This window comes from Copadichromis virginalis, linkage group LG5 (assembly GCF_057382275.1).
Source record: "Copadichromis virginalis isolate Kocher_CV1m ecotype Utaka linkage group LG5, C_Virginalis_male_GT1.1, whole genome shotgun sequence".
Taxonomy (NCBI): Eukaryota; Metazoa; Chordata; class Actinopteri; order Cichliformes; family Cichlidae; genus Copadichromis; species Copadichromis virginalis.
The window spans coordinates 3,019,289-3,041,625 of NC_140622.1; the positions used below are offsets into that span (position 1 = coordinate 3,019,289).

A 22,337-nucleotide genomic window follows, 5' to 3' on the forward strand; every position below is an offset into this window, starting at 1 on the left:
TGGCTGCGCCTAGAAATCCTGTCCATAAAAATTATGAACAGAACCGGTGACAAAGGGCAGCCCTGGCGGAGCCCATCACCCACCGGGAACGAGTCCGACTTATTGCCGGCAATGCGAACCAAGCTCTTGCAACGGTTGTATAGGGATCGAATGGCCCATAGCAATGGGCCAGACACCCTATACTCCCGCAACACCTCCCGCAGGACACCCCGAGGGACACGGTCGAATGCCTTCTCCAAGTCCACAAAACACATGTAGACTGGTTGGGCAAACTCCCATGCACCCTCAAGTATCCTGGAGAGGATAAAGAGCTGGTCCAGTGTTCCGCGACCAGGACGAAAACCGCATTGTTCCTGCTGTATCCGAGGTTCGACTAGCGGACAAACTCTCCTTTCCAGCACCCCGGCATAGACTTTCCCAGGGAGGTTGAGGAGTGTGATCCCCCTGTGGTTGGAACACACCCTCTGGTCTCCCTTCTTAAAGATGGGGACCACCACCCCGGTCTGCCAGTCCACAGGTACTGCCCCTGATCTCCACGCAACATTGTAGAGGTGTGTCAACCAGGACAGCCCTACAACGTCCAGAGCCTTCAGGAACTTGGGGCGGACCTCATCAACACCAGGGGCCCTGCCACCAAGGAGTTGTTTAACTGCCTCAGTGACCTCGTCCCCGGAAATTGTCGGGTCACTCCCCTTATCCCCAGACTCTGCTTCCTCCTCGGAAGACATGTCAGTGGGATTAAGGAGGTCCTCGAAGTATTCCTTCCACCGCCTGACAATTTTCTCAGTCGACGTCAACAGTGCTCCGCCAGCACTATACACAGTGCAGGTAGAGCACCGCTTTCCCCTCTTGAGACGCCTGACGGTTTGCCAGAATCTCTTCGAGGCAGTCTGAAAGTCTTTTTCCATGGCCTCCCCGAACTCATCCCACACCCGAGTTTTTGCTTCAGCCACTGCCCGAGCCGCATTCCGCTTGGCCTGTCGATACCTGTCGGCTGCCTCCGGAGTCCCACAGGCTAACAAGCCCGATAGGACTCCTTCTTCAGCCTGGTGGCTCCCTTCACCTCTGGTGTCCACCATTTGGTTCGGGGATTACCACCACGGCAGGCACCAACCACCTTGCAACCGCAGCTCAATGCAGCAGCTTCGGCAATGGAGACGCTGAACATGGTCCATTCGGACTCAATGTCCCCAGTCTCCCTTGGAATGCTGTTGAAGCTCTGCCAGAGGTGTGCGTTGAAGATCTCGCGGACGGGAGCCTCTGCTAGACTCGGCGCATAAGTGCAGATGACAGTCAGGACCCGTTCCCCGACCCTAAGGCGCAGGGAACAAACCCTCTCATCCATCGGGAAAAACCCCAACGTACCGGCAGCAAGTCGAGGGGATATTAGAATACCCACCCCAGCCCGCCGCCTCTCACCAGGGGCAACTCCAGACTGAGACAGAGTCCAGCCCCTCTCCAGGAAACTGGTTCCAGAGCTCAAGCCATGCGTAGAGGTGAGGCCGACTATATCTAGCCGGTACCTCTCAACCTCACGCACTTACTCAGGCTCCTTCCCCACCAGAGAGGTGACATTCCATGTCCCTATTGCCAGTCTTGGCAGCCGGGGATCAGTCCGCCAGGGCCTCCGCTCCTGGCCGCCACCCGGCACACAATGCACCCGACCCCTATGGTGCCTCCTGCGGGTGGTGGGCCTGCGGGAGGATGGGCCCATGTCTCCTCTTCGGGCTGTGCCCGGCCGGGCCCCATGGACTAAGGCCCGGCCACCAGACGCTCGCCCTCGGGCACCCTCCCCGGGCCTGGCTCCAGGGCGGGGCTTCGGTAACCCTATCCCGGGCAGGGTAAAACTGTTCCCTCGATGTTCTCTTCATAAGGGTCTTCACCAGAAATCTACTTAACAGATTTTATAATTTACTTTAATTTCACCACTCCTGAGCCAATTTAAGGATCTTCCATTCGGCAAACAGATCATTTAGAATTCATCCAATATGCACAAATTTGCGTTTTCCTTGAACAGCTTGTGCTTACCTTTAAATCTTTTAGACCGGTCTCCTGTTCGCCTCATATCAGATCCCACCTTAAGCCAATCTATCCTCTCAGCCGCAAAAGAATCCGGGTCACGGCACCAATTATTAAATTTAGTTCTTTAAATTCTTTTGGCGAAAAAAGAAAAACTGGACCCAGTGTGGTCAAAACATTTACGGAAATGGAGAACTGCAGCACGAGCACACATCCGCAGCTCTGACAAAATCACAAGGTGAATGTGTATATGTATAGTTTGGCTACGTCACACGCTAAGTTTCGATCAAAAAAACTCCTTGTATGGTACCAGTTGCTCTTTCTTTGTGTCTTACTTCCTGTGCAGCTCTGCACTAAACTTCCCCTTCTCTTTACTTCTCCTTTCTAAAGTCTGTTGCCAGGGCAACTTGTCACCCTCTGACCTAGTTCTTTGTCAACTCTGGGCCTTGTTTATAAAGGCCTCTATTATTAAAATACATAAAACAATATAGTCAGTAAATAAGCATTAAGAATATATATTTATTTCTTAACACAATCCATTTACCATTCCAGTGTGGCTTGTTCCTTGTGCAGCCATAGCCTCCGCATCCTGATATTCCTCTGTTACGGCCCTGGCCGAACAGTGTTTCTGCAAGTCTCTCCCCTGATTGGTTGAGCTAGTCTAGCCTCAACGCGTCAACTTTACCTTCAACTGTGAATTTGATTCTGGTTTTGGAGAATGGAAGAGCAAGACCTTAACCCTTAACCCACTCTTAACCTTTATTATTGTACTTTCTTGCCCCTAGATAGTGGCATATAAAGCGTCTCTCTTCTGCTTTGCTCATTGTGTTTTCCCAGAGCTTAGAAGGCTTCAGAACCAGTGGAACCCTTGTTGAGCAGCCCCAGCCTGAGGAGACTACATGCCGTGTGATGCAGTCCCAGTTGCTGGACCCTGAGCTTGTGAGTACCACACTACCTGAGCCTGAGCTGTAGGTGTTATGTTGCTTGAGCCTGTGGGTCTCGTGCCACCTGTCTACTAATACCTCAGTACACTTAATATCATAATCTGTAGATTTTGCAGACTGAGTGCAATACCTGACATGAACATGCCTGACCGTTTGCCAGAAATACAGAACAAGCTTTGCATTGCATTCATAAGAAGGCATGTAATTTCCTAACAATTGTGGTCCCCCAATGTTAAAGCACAGCTTCCTAACCCCTTCATTGAAAAGGGGGACTACTGCTCCAGTGTGACATTTAAAGGGTACTATCTATATATTCCACTTAATATTGCCAAGGTCTGAAGATCGTGATTAAAGAAAAGAACCCTCTGATGATGAGAACAAGGAATCAGGAAACCTTGCCTGAAGTACACATACTGGGGCCTCACCCTGAAGCAAGGCCCAGGGTAGGGCCCATGTTGAGCCCCTACCCCAGCCCTTAATCCATGGGCTGAGCCTAAATGTATGTGGAGTCTACAAGACTAAAATTCAATAGACGCATAGTTAAAACTTTTATCAGGAACATACACAGTAATGTGCAGTTCTGCTTAGGGCTTAAGGTCAGAGTTTTACTGTCTTGCCCTGAGTTGTCTGCATCATTTCACACTGACATTTTTGGCCCATCAACATAATTGCCCCGTCCTTCATCTACTACTTGCTAGCCTTGGCTCCCTGGAGCATCTTCCTGTTCCATAAAATAAGATTCAAGGTGATGAGTTAAAACTTTTGACAGTGGTGGAAATGTGGTGCAGATAAGAGATGGTCGTTACTGGTGTTACACAATAGAATTATAGGGAGAACGTGAAGTACCGTATCTGTGGCAGGAGTGTGGAAAGAGACATATAATTGCATAAGGCACTTGTGGGATAAGCAAATCTGAAATCAGGTTCAGACTTGTTTCTGTGAGCATAGAAACAGACGAAATTTTCTGTATAAACTCAGTTGTATATGTATTATGGATTAAATGAATTTTATGTATTAAAAAATAAGCATGTTCTTATGCTACAAAAGTTGCTGACAAGGACTACAAAGCAAGGCTAATGGATGTGTGCCAATCAATATGGTTTGATCCTCAAGAAAAAGAAAAAATTAGCAAAGGTAAATTAAATAAAGATGTCCTTACTTAACCGGTTCCCATGATTCTCTTTCAAAGCCTCTGTGAATAGACTGAGCAATGGAAGACTCCATCAGGTCAACATATCGGACTACCAGGGGGGCATACAGGTCTTGCAAGTGTTTGTGGAACTTCCCATTGCACAAGTTATCTGAAAGAGAGAGAAAAAGGGAGAGAAATAGACAAGGAGGTGACAAAATAGCATAGAACCTGACCGGTTTATTGGATTTCTACAGGGTGGGCCATTTATATGGATACACCGTAATAAAATGGGAATGGTTGGTGATATTAACCCTCTGGGGTCCAGGGTATAATTGGCCGTTTTTGACTACTTTTGATTTTACCTCTATATTTCACCTTTAAAATATGGTTTTCTTGCCTTGTTTGGTATCATTATTTTCAGCACAACCTCAAATATCTGAAATTTGAGTTATTTTTCCATTTTGGTATACTATATTAGCACAGTTGATCTAAATTCAGACAAAAAATTCAAAATCCAAGTAGAACAAAAGTTATATTTTTTACTGTAAAACCCACAAACATGTTTAATGAATCATTTTCATAACTTGAAATGCAAATAGAAATTGTACATTTCTAAACATTATGCACAAGTTTTGCAAACAACAAAGTTATATGGTACTATTTACCTAAAAATGCAGCCAAGGCCTCAGGCGTTTTTTATATAACCATTTAAATCTATTTACAGAACAATCAGGTGTTCTACATCAAATAAGAAGGCACACAAATTATTTGTGCCAGTCCAAAAAATGTAGTTTGTGTTCAGTATAAGACAGAGGAGCATACCACAGGCCTAAACCCTGCAGGTCTGACAGCAGGAGGTGCATCAGTCCAGTTTTCCATGCGGGAACAGCGTTTACACTAATCTTCCTTTGACGGCTTTTTGAAAGCAAATATGAAATTCAGCAGTCTACCTGACACTCAATACAAGACAATAACTACACAACACACTAACTACAGCCTCCAAACACGCTAAACATCACTAATGTCTCACATATGAAAACTCGCTCTCTCTCTGTCTTTCGCTCGCCCGCTTTCCGTCACGGGTGTCACTCCTAAAAACTTTCCCTTCTCCCTTAACAACCAAGTGCCACATGTTGCCTTATCATTTTTTTGATTGGCTGACATGGTAAACTCTATCACCAATAGGGAAGGGGTGTTTTTTTTTCTTTTTTCGCTCGCAAAGGGAGCGTTTTTGCTAGCGCTGTCTGTAGAAAACGCAGTTTTTACCGTTCTTCCCACTGTAAACGCCACTGGTTTGTTCAGAAAAAAACAGCGCGTGTATTTTTTATCATAACTCTGGTTTTACGTGGCCCATCGACACAATTCAGAAACTGCTATATAGTTTGAAGTCCGTACTTTCGACCCAAGTTGAAATGGAGACTCTGACGTGCTGCATCTTGTAGCTGTGTCGTCTTAAATTGGTCATGTGATTTTGACCCCAGAGGGTTAAAGTCCTGTTTGTGGCACATTAGTATATGTGAGGGGGCAAACTCCTCAAGATGGGTGGTGACCATGGTGGCCATTTAGAAGTCGGCCATCTTGGATACAACTTTTGTTTTTTTAATAGGAAGAGGGCCTTGTGACACATCAAACTTATTGGTAATGTCACAAGAAAAACAATGGAGTGCTTGGTTTCAACGTAACTTTATTCTTTCATGAGTTATTTACAAGTTTCTGACCACCACCACCCTGTAGTTTGATGGAGAGATGACCAGTGTTGGTTAAGTTACTTGAAAAAAGTAATCAGTAACCAATTACTGATTACTTCCCCCAAAAAGTAATCCTGTTACTTTACTGATTACTTATTTTCAAAAGTAATTAATTACTTAGTTACTTAGTTACTTTTTAAAAACACGATTTACAACCTGAATAGGTGATAAAGTGATAGATCTTTCAGCCCAATTCTACTTTTTCTACATAATCCATCATACAAAATGTAATCAAATGGAAAAGTATATTTTTTTTAACTTGTTTTATCAGTTTTAATCTTTTAACTTTATGCATCAAGCAAAAATTTAATTATATGCAACATTCTCTGAGTTGAATAAATTAGTTTAACATTGAAACCTATTTTCTGCACATTCCAGCACATAAAATAAAATATTTTGTGTGTCTACACTCAGTCTTTCAAATAGATGCAAGTAAAACACAGCAGAAAATAAATAAAGTCAAAGAGTCAGCGGTCCTTTTGCGTCAGGTGGAGGTTTACCCTGGTGCAGGTGTGCCGCGGTCAGTTGAAGAATCCGCGAGTTTCTCTGTGAGTTTCCCATTACGTCGTTGCGCACTCGGTGCTTGTTTAGGGGTTTTTTTCGCTGTAAAAAGAAGTTTTCTTCCCATGCACAATGGACACTAATGTTTTTGTCACTTTTTATGGAATCAAACTCAAAGTAAGGTCAGTACTTCCACGCTTTAAAAGCTGCACGCTCATACTCTCTCCCACAATCGATATGTGATCTATTGTTGATCTGCACACAGCTGTTGTCACTAACGGCGCACTCGCTTACGTCACTGTCATGAGACATTCTCGCAAAAAAAAATATCACAGTTTTAGTAACGCAGTAACGCAGCGTTCCTGCGGGAAAGTAACGGTAATCTAATTACCGTTTTTGCAATAGTAATCCCTTACTCTACTCGTTACTTGAAAAAAGTAATCAGATTACAGTAACGCGTTACTTGTAACGCGTTACTGCCCGTCTCTGGAAACGACATGGCTGAAAAAATCGAGTGCAGAAAAGCTATAAGACATACAATGTAAAAATAAACCTCCCACTGCTGACTCATGTTGACACTTCGCTCAAAATGTAAAAGAACCCACCCACCACTTTAATCACATTCTGGATCTTGTTCTGACATATGGCATAGAAACTTAACAGTGTTTCCTGAAAACCTACTTTTGTCTGATAATTCTTAATAACATTTAAAATTACAATAATGGATTATAAAGCAGTGGGAAATACATTTCTTTGCAGTATATTTCTTTGTGAAAGTACTTTAGTTCAATTTTAGGATATAATTCCTGCACTTTTATCCTTTAGCTTCAGATCAGAGATACTTTACTACGTGGTATAACTCTCAAATGCACATTTAAAGCAGATACGTGTCTTTTAGACCTCATTCCTACAAGACTGCTCAAAGAAGTCCTACCATTAATTTTTGCTTCAGTAACTTAGAGGGACTAGAAAGAGTAGACTAGAAAGAGAGAGCAGATTTCTCCTATATTGGCTTATTGGCTCCATGTTATATCCCAGATCTAAAGGAAAATCCTACTCCTCACATATGAGGTCTAGAATAATCAGGCCCTGTGTCCTCTTAATGACCTCATAGTACTGTATCACCCCAATAAGCACTTCGCTTTCAGACTGCTTTACTTGTGGTTCCTACAATATTTACAAGTCGAACTGAAGGCAATGTCTTTAGCTTTCAAGCCTCTCTTCTGACACCCAGTTTGGATTTGGGAGACACATACTATTTTTATATTTAAACATTTAAAAATAATTATAAATTTTATTCTTAAGATTAACCTTAAAATTTTCATTACTTAGTTATGATGCAATAGGCCCAGCCCACTAGATGTTTCCCATGATGCACTGAGTGTTTCTTCTTCACTCACATTTTTTTCACTTACGCTTATCACCAATCTGCATTTAATTATTCGTTATTATGGTCACACTTTCTATTACAGGTAAGGAAGGGTAACAAGACAGAAACAAGAACATAATAATGTGTAATAATTTCTAAATTACTACTACTTACCAAAGTAATCACACTTAATATCCGAGTAATATTGTGCCAGCAATACTGGTTGCAGTTGAGTGATATTATCCAATTATATCAATTTCAGTGTAATAAGGGCCCAAAAACTGGTGGCAATAATGTGTAACCACAGCTTGGTAATAAAGTGGTTATAATAGGTTAACAAGGGAGAAACAAGAATGTAATAATAATTAATTCACAAATTGTAATGTTCATTTTATTTTTTATTGTATTATTATTTTTTAAATAGGACAGTTTGCATCTGTGAAATTGTTGCTCAGTGACCTGCCAGTGATATCATGCTTGCTTTAACACAAATATATTTCAAATTTTTTGAATATCTTCCTGCAGGAGAGACTGGATTTTTGGATGGTTTGAGGTCAACCAGTGATGAAGGCCTATGAAAATCTAAGGTGTTCATAAGTATTATTCTTTAAACCTTAATTATTAGCATTTTGTGTTTATTGTTCATTCCAGACTCAGTTATCAGTACCATGGTATTAAATTCCTGCTTAGAACACAAAACCCTGCGGGAGAAAGACACTATCTCTACTTTTAAGATTAGGCTTCAAACTTTCCTTTTTGCTAAAGCATATAGTTAGGGCTGGACCAGGTGACCCTGAATCCTCCCTTAGTTATGCTGCAATAGACATAGGCTGCCGGGGATTCCCATGATGCACTGAGTTTTTCCTTTCCAGTCACCTTTCTCACTCACTATGTATTAACAGACCTCTCTGCATTGAATCATATCTGTTATTAACCTCTGTCTCTCTTCCACAGCATGTCTTTATCCTGTCTTCCTTCTCTCACCCCAACCAATCACAGCAGATGGCCCCGCCCCTCCCTGAGCCTGGTTCTGCCGGAGGTTTCTTCCTGTTAAAAGGGAGTTTTTCCTTCCCACTGTCGCCAAAGTGCTTGCTCATAGGGGGTCATATGACTGTTGGGTTTTTCTCTGTATCTATGAAGCGCCTTGAGGCGACTTTTGTTGTGATTTGGCGCTATATAAATAAAATTGAATTGAATTGAATTGAATTGAAAAACACCTGCGGCAGTTTCTAAGTTTGTATTTAAAAGGTTATTAATATGTTATTAAATAGAGATGGGCAGTTTTGCATTTTGCATTTCTGTTTCCTACTTATTACCACTCAATTACCTGTGGTACCTTCTGTGTAATAATTTCTTAATTAAGCACATTACTTTCTTGTTTCTACCTTGTTACCCTACTATTACCACTTCATAACCGAGCTGTAATAGAAAGTGCTATCATTAATATTACTCTCTCTCTTCTACAACGTGTCTTTCTTCTTCCCCTCAGCCCCAACTGGCCGTGGGTGGATGGCTGCCCCTCCCTAAACCTGATTGTTGAGGGTTTCTTTGTATTATTTGGTGTATTTACGTTACTTTGCAAAGTATAAATCAAACTGTTTTTGTGATTTGGCGCTATATAAATAAATATATAAGTAAAATGAAACTAAACTGAATAAAAGATGCCATGATGTTTCAGCCATGTCTGTTATTGTTAGGGCTTTCGTTTTGTTCTGTTGACTGAGTTTATGAATATAGTTTCTCATGCATAGTTCTTACTGCTCCAACGGCATTATTCTTCCCAAATATCTTAAAGAGTTCCTGCACGTCTCTCCATTATTATCTATCATTCTTGATATTTATAATTGAGTGATTTGTATATATTTGTGCTATTTCTTTAATTTGTAAACTGTGTAACATATTGTATTATTTAATTAGTTTAGTCTGTTAATGTTACTGTCTTTGAGAAACTGTAACCCACGTAGTTTCCTTAGGGATTAATAAAGTATTCTGATTATCAGTCTCTTTGAGTGTTAATAACAAACTGTATGTATAAAACACTGTAACAAGATGATTATAAGATGCAATCAGCACAATTTTATACAAAATTAAGGTGTCGTTAAAGTCCCAGTATTATCAAGTTTAAGCATCTCTTTTTCCAAGCACACCCAACTACTTTACATCACAACAGGTTACTCCAACTACGTTTCCCACAGAAACAATATAAGGAATCTTAACATCTGTCAGTTTCTTCACAGGAAAAAAAAATGTGGGCTTGGGGTTGACACAAACTAAAGCAGGACTATGTGCATAGGATGTTCCGAAGACAGCAAGTGCAGTTGTACAGGCCAGGTGCCAGTGCATTGGGAAAAAGTGAACATGCAAAAACAGAAAAGGAGCTCCATCTGGCTGCATGTCAGTGATATTGGAGACTTCAAAGCTAAGTGCAGAATTTGTAAAATGAGGAATGGGACATATACTACAAATTTTTTTCAGAGAGCATTTATTGTAGAATGCCAAGTTTGCAAAATGTTGTCCAGGCCTTAAAGCCAATGTATGTTCTCCCCAGTAGCAGTAAATGCATAAAAATAAGGCTTTATGACAACACTGGATTAAAAAAAAATCATCTAAACACACAAACCATTCATAATTGAATGGTTAGGCTAAAACAGAACAGCCAGCTCTTCTAAGGATGCCTAGACCAGTGTTTCCCAACTACTGTGCTGCAGCACATAGGTGTGCCGTGAGAAATGATCATGTGTGCCGTGGAAGATTATCTGGTTTCACCTCATTAGTACTCTAAGCGATTGGCGTGAGTAACAGGCAGAACAATTACATTCTCTTCCACTAGAGGGCAGTACAACTACCCGCGCTAGTTAAATGGGTTGCCAACTGCAAGTAAAACAGAAGAAGACGAAGAAGAAATTACATAATAGTCATGCTGTGAGTGAGACATCTATTGCTATTAAGCGCTTCATTAAGTATTTGAAAAGAAAAACTAATCCATCTGACCTGGTTCCTGGAGAAAACCCCGACCCAGATGAAGGCCCTAGCATGAGTAGTGGTCAGAAGAAAGCGAAACTAGGGACAAACTGAGCCAATGCTATGCCTGGTGTGCTGGGAAAAATGATCGATATGTGACATTTTTGTTTGGTGGTGTGCCGTGTGATTTTTCTAATGTGAAATCTGTGCCGTGGCTCCAAAAGGTTGGGAAACACTGGCCTAGACAAAAGAGCCAAATCTTTTAAAAGAGCCCAATCTCTATAGAGTAGTGATCCATGGTGCTAATTAGGCTTGAACTGTTTTAATAAATATTAATACAGCCAGCATTTCATCTGCTTAAAAAATCCGCACTGGTTTGGACAATTACAGACCCATTTCGAAACTTCCATCTATTTCTAAAATCCTCAAGAAAGTTGCTGCCTATCAGCTACTTGGACTGGTTGAGGGTAACACTATATTTGTTCCAATCCGGTCTGCAAAAACTATATTTTTATCATTTTTCCATATTAATATTTTAATATTATATTTTTACACACTTAGAGAAAGGCGAATATTTTAATTCTGCTCTATTTATTCTCGTTACTGGTGATCACGCCATTCATCTTGAAAGATTACAAAACTGGATTAATATTTCTGCAACCGATCCCATCATGCATATCTGACAGACACCTCAGAATGTAATATTACCTAGATGTCGCTGTCATAACTTCAAATATGTGAGATGCCTCAGAGCTTAGTCATTGGTCCAGTTCTTCTTTCTTATTCTACACGCTATTGCCAAAAGTATTTACTAATCTGTCTTCACATGCATATGAAGTTGATACTGTCAGCCCAGTCTTAATCCATAGGATTTAATGTGCCCACTCTCTGTAGCTATAACAGCTTAAACTCTTCTGGGAAGGCTTTCCGGAAGGCTTTGGAGTATGTTTATGGGAATATTTGACCATTCTTACAGAACTGCACAATGATATTGGCCAAGAAGCCCTCCCCTACGATCCCACACTATAATCCAGCCTCCACCAAACTGTAACTTTGTCAGCTTGCAGTCAGACAGTACTGTTCTGCTCAGCTTCAGCTACCAACTCCAGACTCATCCTTCGGGTTGCCAGATGGTGAGGCATGATTCGTCACTTCTGAGAACACATCTCCACTGCTTTAGAATCCAGTGGTGGTGTGCTTTACACCGCTGTGTCCCTACCTTTGTATTACGTTTTAGATTGTGGCTCCTAAACTTTGAAACAACCTTCCTTGTTGTCAGCAGACTCTGAACGCTTTTAGCAGCTCTTTGAAATAAACCATAAATCTCCCTTCTTTAAATTTAAATCTCCTTTCTTCTCCATTCTGATACTCAGCAGGTGTTTTCATCAGGTCTCTCTAGCAGGTCTGTATGCCTAAATGCAATGAGTTGCTTTCATGTGATTAGCTGATTAGATAGTTGTGTTAATGAGCACAGATGTAACTACAAAGTGGCTGATGAGTGTGTACCTGTGGTTTAATCACTGCAGACTTCCTCAAAGGGATTGTAAAAGCTCCCATTGTCACTATTGCATTACTGTTTTTCTTTGTTCGCAGGATAGATGCAAAGGGCACAGAAAGCAATCATAATCCCTGATAATGAATAGTGACAAAGGAGGTTGTTGTTTGTGCACTTCAATAATGGGAATGACACAGCATTTTCAATCTTTCTAAACAAGACATTGGAATCCAAGCCACATTTCCCCCGCTCTGCTGGCTCCCAACTGGTAAAAAGGCAACACTGACAAAGACCACAGGAGATAAAATGGAGGCCAGTGTGTGCTAATGTGATGCCTCACGGCTCCATGCAGTGTGCCTGCTTTTTCTCTCCCTCTCTCTCTTTCTTTTTTCTCTCCCCCTCTGAGAATGTGTGTTTGTGTTTGTGTGCATTGGCATTGGAGTCAAGGTCGATGATACACAGTAGGTGCAATGTTTGTTGTGTTCCCTGATTGCCCCTCTCCCAATTAGCCACTTGAGCGGCTGCTGTCCATTTGGATGTGTTGTGTCCAGGAGTGTGTTCGCAGGGCTTGCCATGGTCTAGCTACGACGACTTTAGACCTCATTAACTTCTTGAATGGCAGCCTGACTTTGGCACCTGACTAATGTAGTTTTTTACTGCTCCATAAGTGCACCGCTGTGGGGCAAAAGAACAGATGACCTTCTGCAAAAACATGTCACTATAATCATATACTTTTCTAACGTGCGTTTGTTATGCTGTGTGGGAAGCAGGCCTTCTGGCATGGTATATTACAAAGCATCAGGCCACATTGTCTTAACAGCATTTTGCCCTTGACACCCACAACAACCATCTTCTGTACCCAGCAGTGAACCACCCTTTCTTTTTGGACCATCATCAAACCATGTTTAATCTTTCTGAGGAACTCAGAAGGGGACCTTTTTTATGGAAGTCCAATTTAGTCAATGAAACCTAGTATATAATATCTTCTAACCAGTAGTGTTCTATCAGGACCAACAGGGCAAGCAGTGCTTGCTTAGTTAACTCTAAAAACAGACATCACTTAGAGAAATTGCTTCCACTCTGAACCCATTTCTTTCTAAGCTGTGTAGATTGCCATGACCTGGATGAATGAGAACCTTCACATTCATCCATTTTCTTATCACTTATCTGGGGCCGAGTAGCAGGGAAACAGCCCAAGCAGAGAAACCAGACCTCCCTCATCCTAGCCACCTCCCTCAGCTAACCTGGGAAACACCTCCCCAGGCCAGCCAAGAGATGTAATCTCTACAGCGTGTCCTAGGTCTGCCATCGGGCCTTCTCGCTTCAAATTTTCCAAAACAAAAAACAAACCCCGTTGGATGGACTATGACCTTTTGTGTTACAAAGGGGTTCAAATTTATAATGTTTTTTTAATAATCATAATTTAGTTCATAATTTGTTTGACCAGCTATGAATGCACATAGAGAATGCATAATTTTTTTTTTTTAGTCAGTGTATTATTGCAAGCAAGCTTTCTTTTAGTGTTTCCCAGCGTAGCTATGTTCATTGCTATGCACTATAATTGGAATTCGCACACAATGACACGATGTAGCAAATGAGAAGGAGGCCAATTTCATGACACTAACAAAAGAGCATGATAATTTTTTTGTGCTCAGGTCACTTAAGCTGAATAAGTGGACAACATTCTATCTTCTCCTTGACTCCCAACTGACACAATGAAAAGGGGAATCTTTCCCAAGGGACAATTAGCAGATTGAGTCTGCTTCGTGAAGTGTATGTGTATCTTTTGCATGGACAGTGTTCCTGCAGGCAAGTGTATGCAGTTCATTAGAGAGATGAGTGGCCTGCAGCAACCGTCGGCAACACACACACACACACACACACACACACACACACACACACACACACACACAAAACTACTGTAAATATATGTACATGTTAAAAAACGTTTGGGCTCAGTAGTGTGGAGATGCTTTTTTTGCTGTTTGTCACTGATTTGTCAGTGATGTTAGTGCCAAATGAGGTTTACCTACAAAGATGCAGCAGTTGAATGTAAGAGCATTTACTCACGTAATGTACATGTACATGTACAATGGTACTGTCCTTGATTTAACTGATTATTAAGTACATTTGAAATATGCAGTGTAATTCCTATTTAATAATGCCCTCATCTTTACCTATGACCAGGGATGGCAAGAACAAATTGCAACATATGATGATTATATTCAACGTGATGCACTACTGTCAATTAAACATGCCAACAATATGAAGTTATTTAAGTTGGTCAACCTTAAAAATAAGGCAAATGTACAGTAAAGTAGTAGTGGTAGTAATATGAATGAAATCATCATAGGATGGAGGGAGCATGGTACTGCACATAGTCGTCAATTTGATTGTGGTGGATTTTTAGTCTGGACTATATTGTTGTTAATTCTTAAATGTAGTGTTTTTTTCTGAATAGGGATAAATTGAGTACAGAATTTAGACTATCACAGAGGAACTAAAATCAGGATTAGTTTTAAAGTTTCAGGTTGAATTTTTTATTAAAATTTTTTTTTCTTTAGAGGCAGTAAAAAACTTTCATTAAATACTGCCCAACCAAAATTTACATTCAGTTTTTCCTGGATAAATACAGAAATATTTTAAAAACTCTTAAATACGCTGTCACAAAGAAGGTATGTGCAGTCTACTAAATAGACTATTTGTACTACAAACTGAAAAAATCTTCAGCAATTAAAAACTTATCTTCATCATTGCTTAAACAGAGCATAATGCTCAGAAGGTCTAATCCATGTGTGTATTTACTGTGTGTAATTAAGGATGTTCCCTTAGATTACACCCTTCAGACCTCCAGCCCTAGCAAAATCACTTCATCAGTCAAAGACCACTACTCCAGGGTCCATACTGACATCTGAATATACTTTTTTGAATAGCCATACACTCACAGTCCATCCTCAGAAAGTCATTGAGCAGCTGGAAGAGAGGGAAACTGTCCCAGCTGTCAGGTGGCTGAACTTCAAGAGCTGCATCCATCTCGGTCGAATAGAGACACATGAAGGTCTCAGCATGTTCCACCATCAGATCTGACCACCATGCAAAGGCCTTCAGATGGAAAGAGGGGAAGAGAGCGGGGAAAAAAGTCAGAGGTAAGTATGGAGCTGAGAGTGTAAGAAGACAGTTAATGCAGTATGAGCGACCCCACTGGACACATCTTTGAGAATTTGGAGATTTATTTCATCTTTAGCCTCTACAGGAAATGAGATTCAAAGGCTCTCACACACTTTTCATCATATGAAATCAAGTTGTTGCCTCAATGACTTTACTGCACAATCTCCGGGGAGGGATTCTTCACCACTCGGAACAGAAACACCAAGAGTGTGGAAAAAAAATCACATGCTTTCTGTTGTCCCACAGAGGAAACAGCAGCAGCTCCTTGACAGACTTGGCAGGGACCTACTTAAACACTCACCCGCAGCTTCTTCAGCAAGTCAATCAAAAGAAAGGAGCTGTTGAACTGTGCCACACTTGTATCTCCCCATCAAATATGTGCAGTGCAGTGACTGGTCGCAACCTGGCTACTCTCATCAAATACACTGAGTTTTCTCCAGGCACCCTTACTCTTGCCAGGCCTTTTAAGAGGGACCCTGAGGATCCAAACTGTTTGTCTATTCACACCAAGCTTTTAACACTGTCATTTGAATGTTCTCTCTAGTACTGGAAGTGGTGTGGGAGGGTGGTATACTGGGAGCAGTTAGCAGCGGATGAATCACATTCAGTTAGTGCCAGTCATTGTTTTTGTAATCATCAGTCTTGTTATTACAATAAAAAACATTCCCCTGCAAATTTTGCAAGCTTACTCACTTATAAAGAAATGCACAGTCTCTAATTTTGTTTGTTTCATTTTAATGAGGAGAGACAGATTACCAACCAGAAATACTACGAAATAAAAAAATCATTTGCATCTCATTGAGCCAAGTAAGTGTTTGATTCCCAACAAAACATAACTTAGTAATTGGTGGAGAAACTTGGCAAGCACAGTGGTAGGACATTTACTGTAGTTGGTCACCAAGAGGGGATTTTGACCCACTCCTCTTTGAAGAAACTCTCTAAATCCTTTAGGTTTCTGGGCTGCTGCATGGGAACTCAAAGCTTAAGATCCCTCCACAAATGTCCTACAGGAGGTCCTCCAAGACGTTTCATGCCCCCATCCATTGGCCCCTCAAACTTAAAAACGAACCTGGTGGGCCCCCACCTTTCTCATGATCATCCTCAACTAATGAGGCAAGATCTTGCATGAAGCTGATCATTTCATATTTTTGTCATTTCCAGATAATTGTACCAAAGTTGTCACTTTCTCACCAACCTTCTGCTGATGGCTCGTGCAGGTCTACAGTCTTGTTTCAAACAAACTGCCTTGGCTGCTCCAAAATGCCTTGTGTAGATGAGCTAGTGAAACAAACTGATGAGCCTTTGTGTCTTGTGATACAACATAGATACTCTTCACTACACAAGGTTGTAATCATCGATATCCTCCCATCCGTCCACTGCTAGAAATTTCTTTTTGAACAAATCCACTCTTTCACATTTGCATGTTTTTTTCCTTCTGTCCAGATGCAGCATTGTGCACCATCCTTTCAATTCAATTCAATTTTATTTACATAGCGCCAAATCACAATAACACATTGTACAGTAGATCGTACAATAATACATACAGAGAAAAACTCAATCATATGACCCCCTATGAGCAGCACTTTGGTGACAGTGGGAAGGAAAAACTCCCTTTTAACAGGAAGAAACCTCCAGCAGAACCAGGCTCAGGGAGGGGCGGGGCCATCTGCTGCGACCTTTTACTTATAACCACATGTTAGCACAGTGTTTATGTGCTAATAGAGAAATAATTTCCTTGTAACTAAAACAGATTCTGAAGAAGAATGTAAGCATCTACCCAAGGCATTTTGTGGAGGGTATATAACAGCTGTGGCAGTTTGTTTGAAACAACTGCAATCTCCACATTTCAACTATTTCAACTATTTCAACTATTATATCATTTCAACTTTTTTCACAAAATAGTAAAGAAAAAAAACTGTTGCAGTTTTACAATGATTTTTATAACTTAATTCCAGTTATTAGGATTAGAGTGCAAAGTCTAAGTCAAGTTAAAGCTGGTGATTACATGAGAGGAAAACCAACCCCAATTCCAAAGCAAGGGTGCTGTGTAACATATATTAGTAAAAACAGAATGCAACATTCTTCAATGTCATAAACTTATATTTTATCCACAAAATAACATGGAAAACATATCAAATCAACATGTCTCAATAAAGCTGGGAGACAGGCGTGTTTATCACTTTAGCTTCCCATCTCCTTTTAACAACAGTCAGTAAACATCTGGGACCTCAAGAGACAGATTTCCGGACTTTTGGGAGGGGAATGTTACGCCATTCTTGTCTGATAAGATGCTAGGAAGCATATGGCAGCGAAAACATATAAACTAACAAACAAGCAAAAAGTTCCTGACTTTAACTGATTTAATTATATGTACATTTTTCATATAATAGTAAAACGTACAATGTGAAATGTTACATTTATTATAATCTGGCCACATTAAATGTACTTGACTGGTATATATTCAGTTTAAACCAAGTACACTTTTCTTAATGATTCATTATTTAAATCAGTTCACTTTGCTTGGTGTTTATTGGGGGTAAAGAATCAGTTTTTGAGTGACCGCTATACACTGTGGATATACCTTCAGCATTGATGTCCAAGCGGCTGTTGCCATGGGCAATAATCTACTCCCATACCATCAGAGATGCAGACTTTTGAACTCCTCACATATAATAAGCCATTTGGTCCGTGTGCTATTTTTTCCAAGAGGTTGAGGTGCCCACATTTGATGCGTCTGACCACAGAATAGTTTTCCAGTTTGCTTTAGTCCATTTTAAATGAGCTCAGGCCCAGAGACTTCCTGAATCACTTTATTTCTGAAAGTGCTTGCCTGAGACCTGAAGGCCATGGTTAGCCAATACTGATTTTTGGCCTTAAGCCTCTAAATGTTTTAATGTTACTGTATATTCAACATTCTCACAATTTAGAGTATTATATTTTAAATTTACATTTGACACAGTATCCTAAATTTTGAAGAATTAGGGTTGTACATGGATAAACCAGGATCAAAAACTCAAGAGAAAATAAACTGTAACAGAATATTTCAACACGTTTGGGCTGGAGTCATGTACACTGGTTTAAAGTTTCACTGGAGCAGCAGGGAAAGGAATTTTGCTGAAATGCAAGGGGCATGGTCATAGTGTGAAAGATGGCTCATATCCTCCATTATGTGTGCTGAAAGGTCCAAAGCAAATTTGTTTAAAAAAGGAAGGATGAGAAACACCCTCACCAAACTTACTTGGTGGATTTACTGAAAAGAACATGTACATCTCCATGATAGATGAATTACTGAGTAGGATAAGTAAATGTCAATGACTAAACACAATAAACATGCTGTTATATTCTGGGATGATTTGTGGTAGGCTCTTAGAAAGCAAAGTACATCGTTAGAATATAGGAAAATCTGTTTTCCCCCTTGCTTTCTCCAAACATACTAGCTTAATGCTTTGGACAAATAAACACACTGCCTAAGTACTTGTGTCTGCTCTTCAATAATGAAGGCAAAACTGTTGCAAGCTTCGAATCTAACGAGCACCTCTCCAAGTACTTGAATGGCAGTGACAACAAGCTGAAATGGGTTTGTGTCATTGTTGAAAAGGGAAATATTAATATTCCTCAACAACAATAGCTGTGTCAATAAGTGCATGCACAGGTTCTATGGGTATATTGAGGGTAGGGTAGGGAATGGGGTATATGGCACCAAGACAATCACATACCTCTTTTCCCTGTTCAAACAATTCCCCGCAAAACAAATAAGTGATTGGAATAAAAAGTAGAGAAGCAGTAAGTCAGCTTTGTTTTAGTTACAGAAAAGTGACAAAAATGTAGCTAAACAGCACAGCATACACAGCAGAGCAAAGCGTTTCCCCTGCTTTTATAAACCTACTTGCACTTTAGAATATGTACTTTGTGGCCTATTGTGCAGATAACATGGAGAATGATAGTTTAACGCAGGTAGGTAGCAGTGAGAAGCTTTGTATTTATCATTCAAGTAAAGTTATACAACTACCTAACTTCAGTCTGCAACGAGACAAAAAAACGTGTTCAGTTTATCTTTGAAAACAAATGTTGAGGAGCTCTGTAGACCTTTTTATTTTAACATTGCATTGGAGACAAATATGTAGAACGTATACAATGGAGTAGGGACATGGTGTGGCTATATGCATATGTACCAGCACACTGACCTCAGCATGATGTTCCTCATTCTGCTGAAGCACCTCAATCACCAGCTCAGCCAAACGGATCGTGTCCTCCAGTTTTTTGGCAGGGGTGGCAAGCCTTCCCACATTTTCTGAAGCACAAAGGTCAAAGATCAGTGTGGATACCCTCTAGGTGTGATCACAATCTGTTCTTAATTTCATAAGCCTCTATCCATGCAACCCAAAGTGTATGACACTAGGCAGTGCTATAACAGAGCTTTTCCATATTTACTAATAGTAAATCAGCTTTATTCTTAATCAAAGCTATAAATGAAAGTAGAAGTTTGATTAATAACTTATATGAGAAATGGGTCCCCAATAGGAAGGACTTTTGTCCAATTGATCTTCCTGACTTAACTTCAGTAATTACTTTCTCCCAACCATATCATCTGCCCCATTCCTATAAGACTGCTCAAAGACGTCCTACTCTTAATTAATGCTTCAATCTTAAATATGATCAGAAATCATTCCTGCCTGTGGCCGTCTCCCTGTACAATTCCTCCATCCACTACACTGTAAACACTGCAATAGTTACATCCTTTCTGCACATACTCTTACTTACTTGGTAATATTGCTGTCAATTTCCGTGATATTTATTTCTAATTATATCTGCCAACCCTGGATATTTATTATTTGGTGATTTGTATACGTTGTGCTATTCCTTATATCTTAACATATTGTCTTGTTAAATAGGTTGGTCTATTTTTGTTAATGTTACTGTACTGGAGCAACTGTAATAGCTCACATAAGTTCCCTAGGGATTAATAAAGTATGCTGATTCTGATTCTGATATTAACGGGCTGTTTACCAAGGGCCTTTAGGCTAGCAGTACTACTTTTAAGATTAGGCTTAAAACGTTCCTTTTTGACAAAGCGCATTGCAAGGGCTAGATCAGGTGACCCTGAATCATCACATCATGGGAGTCCCCCAGGAGCCTAGGCCTCTTGCACTATAATTGATTGTTTCCTACTTCACCTTTTTCCCCACTTACCATGTGTTTATACACCACACATCATTTAATCAATAGTTGTTATTAACCTCTGGCTCTTTTCCACAGCGTGTTTTTGTTCTATGTCCACTTAACAATATCCAGTTGTTGTAGATGGCCACCCCTCCATGACCCTGTCTACTTCCTGTTAAGAGGGAGTTTTTCCTTCCCACTGTCACCAAAGTACTTGCTCATATGGGGTCATCAGATTGTTGGGCTTTCTCTGTATTTTTGTAATGTCTTTACTTTAGAATATAAAGAGTCTTGAGGGAACTGTTGTTATGATTTGGCACTATATCACTAAAAATGAAGTTGAATAATAGCTTTGTAGGAATAAATATTAGGAAGCTGCAGGCATTGGCACCATGACGTGGCACTGAAGAATATTACAGTGAATAAATTATTCAATTTAATTACAGCACATCAACTATATTGTTTTTTTCCCGGTATTGTTTTTGAAATCTTTGCATTTATCATTTCATTTTTTATTTTTAGTTTTTGCAATGCAAGTTATGCAATTTATTTATTCAATAATTTTAAAGACTTGTGTATACTTCCATAGACAGCCATTTGTACACGCACGGCCAAAGTTTCATAGTTTCAAATTGTCATTTGTTCCAGTATGAAAAAATTCAGGTACCAAAAATCAGATTTTTGAGTGTAATGTTTGTATGTCCAATTTATGCACAAATCTGTGCATAAATTGGACATACGCTCTATAAGTTCAGAACAGCCATTGTCTGATGCATGAGCCAGTTTCAGCCAAGCCTTAGTTCTTATGTCGTCACTCCTATATAAACACTATGGAAAGCTGCTCCTTTCTGACTTTCTCTTTGTACAAAATTGTTTACGTTTCTTAAGTCAGACTTTCTCGCAGATTGCATGCAGATTGCACACACCTACTGGTTCAGAATAATTATGATTTACAAACATATGAAAAACAGAAATAGTCACATGCTTCATAAATGAAATAACTTTGCATACACAATTGTTTTTTTACACAGGGTAAGAACAGTTCCACAGACATATTGGTAAATAAAGTCCAATGATCCCAAACACACCAACAGAATGGCTGAAAAAGAAAAGAACACAGATAAAGGGATGGCCCAGTCAAAAGTCCAGACCTCAGCCTATTTGAAATGCTGTGGTGGGAACTGAAGAGAGCTTTAACAAATGCCCAAAAACCTCAATGAACTGAAGTGATATTGTACAGATGAGTGGACCAAGGCAATGTGAGGGACTATTAAATTAACACAGAGAAGAATTTGTTGCTAAAGGTTGTTCTAAAAGCTGAATGATTAGGTGCACTTCTTCACAGATTGATTCTTCATTTTGGCTTTATTCTTCTTAAATAGTGAAATGGTTTCATACCTGCGGTTAGATTAAGGACAAGATCTTTTTAAGATCTTTTTTAAATGATGCCCTGATATGGAAAACATTTTTCGACATGATTGTACGTTATCTTCTAAGAACAAAGTTTTTAATCGACATCTTCTTACTTTATTCTTAGCCCTGTTTGTTTTTTCAGTCTTGTGTAAAGTACGGCTGTTTCAAGATATAAAACAGTCTTTCAAATATAACACACACCACAACCTCGATAACCTTTATCTTCATGGAGCTAAACAAACCTACAATTGTGTATAACCAAACCCATCTTCCTACATGGAGAAACCAATAAAACCCAGGCTTACTGCTGTGGAGTGTCTCATCAACGAAGCTGCATTAAAAGATCAGCTTGTGCACCCAGTCTGAAACAATGGGTTTACCACCTTGTTCTTTACCACCAACATTAAATAGGTCTTTATTAGCTATA

The 22,337-nt window shown here is 40.2% G+C and overlaps 1 protein-coding gene across 4 annotated transcripts in view; it reads right to left on the reverse strand.

Moving 5' to 3' along the window:
* Positions 1-22,337, reverse strand: part of LOC146708760 (calcium-dependent secretion activator 1-like) — a 344,830-nt gene that overhangs the window by 90,178 nt on the left and 232,315 nt on the right. For all 4 annotated transcript variants that reach the window (XM_085455584.1, XM_085455583.1, XM_085455585.1 and 1 more), the window contains 3 exons: positions 19,522-19,628; positions 15,115-15,271; positions 4,123-4,264 (listed from right to left, as the gene is read on the reverse strand). In XM_085455584.1, the coding sequence (XP_085311710.1) occupies positions 4,123-4,264; positions 15,115-15,271; positions 19,522-19,628 (406 nt within the window). The remainder of the gene's footprint in view (positions 1-4,122; positions 4,265-15,114; positions 15,272-19,521; positions 19,629-22,337) is intronic.